Source organism: Otolemur garnettii, unplaced genomic scaffold, assembly GCF_000181295.1.
Source record: "Otolemur garnettii isolate 467f Iridium unplaced genomic scaffold, OtoGar3 scaffold00021, whole genome shotgun sequence".
Lineage (NCBI taxonomy): Eukaryota > Metazoa > Chordata > Mammalia > Primates > Galagidae > Otolemur > Otolemur garnettii.
The window spans coordinates 11205795-11211609 of NW_003852416.1; the positions used below are offsets into that span (position 1 = coordinate 11205795).

Here is a 5815-nt window from a genome sequence, read left to right on the forward strand (position 1 = left end):
GACTCACTTGAGCCCAGGAGTTGGAGATTGCTGTGAGCAGTGAAGCCATGGCACTCTACCCAGGGGGACAGCTTGAGGCTCTGTCTCAAAAAAAATAAATAAAATAAAAATAACCATTTACATAGAAAAATAGAACAAAACAATAGCTAGGGTTGTATTAAAAAAGATAAAAACCAGTTTGAAAGGCTCCTCCTAACCAAATGTGGGACAATTTGAGTATTGAAAAGAATTAAAAAGAATGACTGCAATGGATCAAAACACATTTAATACATAAACACATATGAGTTTAGACATAAAATGAAAAAAACAAAACTTGTCACCTCTGAAATCACTATGGCACCAAGTCTCTTTGCAAAATTGATAAAGCAAGAAAACCAAGCATTTATCCCACCTTCCCCGTTGAACTTTATTTCAAGGTAACCAAAAGGTGATGAGGAAATGTTCTTTATAGAAGAAAAACAAACACAAGGGAAATGACAGAATTAGAAAATCAGTCTTATAACACCTAAAGAAATAATCAGGGCAAAAATTATCGATGATTGCTAAACTATTAAGTGAAAGGTTGATACATTTATATGAAGGTATCAAGATGATGACAATGCTTGAACCTACTGATTAATCAAACATCACTAAAAGTGAGACAACTAGACACAATACTCATGCAACAGGAAGTACAAAGCACCATCTACAAAGTAATCTCACATCTGTCACCCAGTTTACAGGAAATATGAGGAAAAGAACATGTTAAAAGGACACCATAATCAAACAAATTATGTGGGAAGCTGTAAGAAAAATGTCCCAGTTTCTTGATGTTTAAAAAATATTTGTTTTACAGACACACACTCACATATTCATTCATGTTATCTCTCCTGAAGAAGTCTTTATGAGATGTTAGGTGTAAGTCAGTTTTCTGTTTCTATCAAAATGGTATGAAAAAACAAGTGCAGGAGGAAAAATTCTGATAGATTAAGGCACACACCAAAATGCAATGTGGACTTTGGATCCTGATTCAAAAATGCTAAATACCATTTAACTTATTAAATACCATTTAACCAAGAAGTTAAATACCATTTTTGAGAGAACTGGAGAAAATTTATCAGACTGGACATTAGATGACATAAATAAGATTATCTGACTTTATAACTACATTTTTTAAGCCCTATGTATTCAAGATACATATTAAAATTTAGAGACAAAATGATGTTACCTGGGTGGTGATTTAAAATATTCCAATAAAAAATATTGAGGATGAGGGTGGTATGGAACAGATGAAACAGGAATGACAGAATGCTGACAGCTGTTCAAAGTGGCTGGTGACTATATATTGACACGTTTTATTACTGGTGGTGAGTGGGAGTTCATTATTCTATACTCTCTACTTTTGAATATGTTTGAAAATTTCCACTATAGGAAGTCAAAACAAAAATAATAAAAATCAAAGTCCTTAAAAACAAAAGAAAGCTGTCACTGGCTTAATGTTTTAGAATCCTCAAGGTCTCATAAGCTCTATTTTCCCAAATGTAAGATGTAAAATTACCAGTTCACCTCTGAACTTTTTTATTGAGGTATAAGGCCTGACATGGTGGGCATTATAGATAAACAAATCAATATAATTCAAACCATTTCTTTTTGGTTGATTTCTGTTCTTTAATTCTGCCAAAGATAAAAATTGTAGGAAAAAATGGAAAGAGAATTGAAGGGTGTGGTACTTTAAAATATACCTATAAAACTTATCACCACCAGTAATAAAACATATCAACATCATCTATCACAATTAATTGAAAGCACAGTAAGAACTTCTGTCATATTCCTTGCCCTAAACATACAGCTTTGACCTAACCATTTGAAAAGATCACACAAACCCAAATTGAGAGACACTATAATTGGCCATTATTCTTCAAAAGTGTTATTGTCATGAAAGAAAGGCCAGCAACTATCTAATGAACGTAGGATCCTGCCAAAGATCCTGCAAGAAAAAGGACATCAATGGAGAAACTGGTAGAATTTGAATGAACTCTACAGATTACTTAATAGTATTATATCAATGTTAATTTCCTCCTTTTAATAATGTGTTATGGAATAAAATCATGTAAGATGTTAACATTAGGGGAAGCTGGGTGAAGGGTATATGAAAACTATCATTTTCTACTGAAATCTTAAAATTTTTCATAAGTCTAAAATTATTTCAAAATAGAAAGTTAAAGATATATACATATATTTTCAAGAAAAAAATAGTTCTGTACTTCATACAGGCATTGCTAGACAAAATATAATGGATAATAATATAATTATTGGCTAAAAAGAAGACAAATACAGTGCTTCCCAACATACCCTCCCCTATTTCCAGATACAGAAATGCTTAGTATTTCATTAGAGAAGAGGCATACTGCCTACCTCGCTCTGAATCAGAACGATCTGAAGAAATAGTTGATCCAATGCTGTCCATTCGTATTCGTTCCATCTCCTGAGGACCCTGCAGCTGTTCTAATCGCCGCTTTAAAAATCTCTGTTCTCGTTCCAAATTCTCAAGCTGGTGCTGGCTCTTCCTTTCAGCTTCTTCAAGTTTCTATAATGATGAAATTATACTTATGCTTGTGTATAGTCCAGTACAAACAATAAAACCAATTTCTACCTAACATTTTAAAAGATTTTTTCTTTGACATAGAAATGAATATACAAGTAGATGTATATGCATATATAAAATAAATACGTATTTTTTAAGTATCCAAAATAGTTCAGTCTTTACGTGTGTGAAATGAATGCCATGTTACTTGAACAAGATGGAATTCTAAAAGTCAGTGACGTATTCTACAGAGAAACTTCCTCTGTAGTGTGGTGTTTGATGGAAAAATACTGAGGAACACAGCTAAATGAAGTCATCTCCACCAGAGGGCACAACTGCCTTCTTTCTGAGTATAAGGACGGTAATTGTTACTTCCTAGTGTTCCTAGTTCTTCAAATGGCCACACCGTCAAAAGGATTTACTTTAATCAGGTTATGTTGCTCCCATCAGATTAGCTGTTAAGTTTTTAAAAGATTTCTCTTGAGGTCAGTTATTAAAGAGAGCACAGTAAGCTAGCTGATGTATATCACTGCCAACTTAAAACAAAACCAAAAGAATTGTGCAAATCTGAAAGTAAAAGTTCTCACCTTGATGTGTGCTTTGGCTTTGTTGAGCAAACCAAGTGTTGTATGCCTGGTACAGTCTGGTCCTAGTGGAATCAGAACTTTTAAGCGTTCTAAACACAGGCGCAGATGAGCTCGTCTAACAAAGACAAAAAGTCAAATCAGCACAACTTGTATATTCCACTAGAAACATCATAAAACCTATTTAAGATAAATAATTTGCAATTATTTGGCCTATAGGATGGATGTTATACTGCTAATTCTTTTTGGGGGGGAGGGGGAGGATATATTCCAACTTAAAAATATGGAACGCTTCATGAATTTGCCTGTCATCCTTGTGCAGGGGCCATGCTATACTGCTAATTCTTCAGTTTCAAAGTACTGTATCTCCAAGTGTAGGGATCCTGCATTTCAGTGTCTGCCACTTCTGTTGTTCTTTGTGGACACCAGTCACTCCAGATTTTTATCCCAAATGTTAATCTCTGTCAGAGATGGTTTATTTTTTAACCCATCCCATGAACTGTCTCAAGTGTATTAATATGGAAATATGAAAACATACTAGGGCAATTTTATTTGTTCTTGAATGCCTAAAACCACAGGTTAGATAGTTTTCAGCTGTGGTACTCCAAAGGGATAGACAATGGAAATGCAAGTTTCTGTTTCCTCGTCCTTCTCAGACAGACAGACACACACACACACACAAAATCTCCACCTCTCTGCAACTGCACCCATCCTATATTACATGTTGTGATGTATTAGGTCAAAATATTGGGAATTTTTTATATTCAACCATTTTTTACTTATGGAAATGGTATTTTCTTATGATCCACATAAATGGAACAGCAGAATTCTGTGACCAGCTATACGGTTAGACAAAACATATGCCCTGGAACCAATTTTAGCCACTGAAATAACCCATAAAATAGTTCTCTGCTTCCTAAGTGTACCAGCTCACTGGCTTAGTTATTTTTTTCTATTCCTTGCCCACCTTTTTCTTCTCTCACTGCCTTGCCTCCATTTTTCTACAAAGTTTTTACTTAGTCATTGCATTCTCTGATCCACGCATCCTATGGGAAAGTTAGGGGAAATTTCTTCTGAAAATGTTAGCAGAGAATCCCATAGATTTACCTTCTCTGGGTTCTAAAAGGAACTCTGATCAAAGTGATAAAAGTAAGTTCTGAGTAGTAATTTCATCCTAACACAATACTAGTCCACATCTTTGGTCCCATGCCTCATAAGACATAACAATTCAGCAGTTAACAGTATATCTAAAAAAAAATCTATAAACATTTACCCTCTCCTTAAGAAGCTAAAACTGAACTTTCAGCAATTGTCTCAGCCGCATCAGTAACAAAACACACTCCATTTTCTTTCCTAAAGGGACCCAAATGGCGTAACTAACCCACCAAACTATGCTTTCTGTCTTAATACACAAAAATGTCAAATGAAATTCTCAAATACTAGCAATCTGAAAGGAAAAGGCAGTAAGCAGCCAATTATGTCACTGACAAGCAAGGATGATTAAGGGTAGTGAGGTCAGAGGTTTGGCTGATGAATCCTCAAGATTCTTTTAGCACCTCCTAGCCTAGCTATGGTTAAAGGTCTGTTAGCATATCCCTTCCAAATCTCTTTATTGAGTTCAATACCTCAAGTCTAATAATTGGTTCCAGGCTGAAATCTGACATACCTGATGTGGATAAAGAAATGCTTTTATTTTCCCCAAACTAAAGGTATATTAATGGATTCCCCCTTAATAATATTTAACAATTTCAAAGTCATTCTCCTCGCTGTTCTACCCAAATTCATAGAACCTTTAGCAAAATTTTCATTTTTAACCGGAAAATCTCTTTGGTGAGGAATCTCACGTGATTAGAGTGCACTTGCTGAGCAGACTCAAAGAAAAGAAAATAGGGTAAAAGATGCCTTTAAACTGTCCATTAGGATTATTATGGCATATGACTAACAACCACTCACACGCTGTGACTGGGGATTGGAGAGAGACACCAGCAGTTCCTCTTACTAATAATTTAGAAGTTCTGGCTCGGAATTCAGCTTTCTAAAACAGGTTAAAGCAACTAGTAAAGTTAAGAAGTATATCACCTCAAGAACAGCTTGTCAATTTTGTTCAAATTACTTAACTCCACAAATTTAGCATATGTAGGAATTATCTTTTACTTTTCAGTTTAAGAAACTTCAAAATGATTCCTTACCATAGTTTCACAGCAAAGAAAAAAAGGGTGGGTTGAGTTTCCATTTTGTAAAACTTACTAAAACCTAGGCTGAAAATAACTAACAAAATATTAAAATGTCTGTTTTTTTCTATTTTATTCAATGTACTCAACACTGTTCCAGATACTTGCGGAAAAAGTAAAAAAAAAAAAAGTGAACTTTAAGAGTTTATAGACTACAGAATGAAACATACTGTTTTGTCGCACTTGGTTCATGCTGAATTGAGTCATATGGATATCAAGAGCAAGAGAATGTGAATAAATGGAGAGATTGTAATTAGAGGGGACAGACTTGTAAAAGAGGTTGAAACTTAACTTTGGATTTGAAAGACACTGAATCTGTCTATGAAAAAGCAAGGTTTGGCTCGGTGCCTGTGGCTCAAGTGGCTAAGGCGCCAGCCACATACACCTAAGGTGGCGGGTTCGAATCCCCAGCCCGGACCCGCCAAACAACAATGATG

At 34.9% G+C, this 5815-nt stretch overlaps 1 protein-coding gene and 1 non-coding gene across 3 annotated transcripts in view; both read right to left on the reverse strand.

Moving 5' to 3' along the window:
* Positions 1–5815, reverse strand: part of MXI1 (MAX interactor 1, dimerization protein) — a 77854-nt gene that overhangs the window by 3568 nt on the left and 68471 nt on the right. For both annotated transcript variants that reach the window (XM_003787178.3, XM_003787179.2), the window contains exons 4-5: positions 3151–3265; positions 2395–2566 (exon numbers count right to left, since the gene is read on the reverse strand). In XM_003787178.3, coding sequence (XP_003787226.1) covers positions 2395–2566; positions 3151–3265 — 287 coding nt within the window. The remainder of the gene's footprint in view (positions 1–2394; positions 2567–3150; positions 3266–5815) is intronic.
* On the reverse strand, positions 3425–3527 carry LOC111724333. Its single transcript, XR_002772647.1, has one exon. It is a non-coding gene; the product is annotated as a U6 spliceosomal RNA (small nuclear RNA).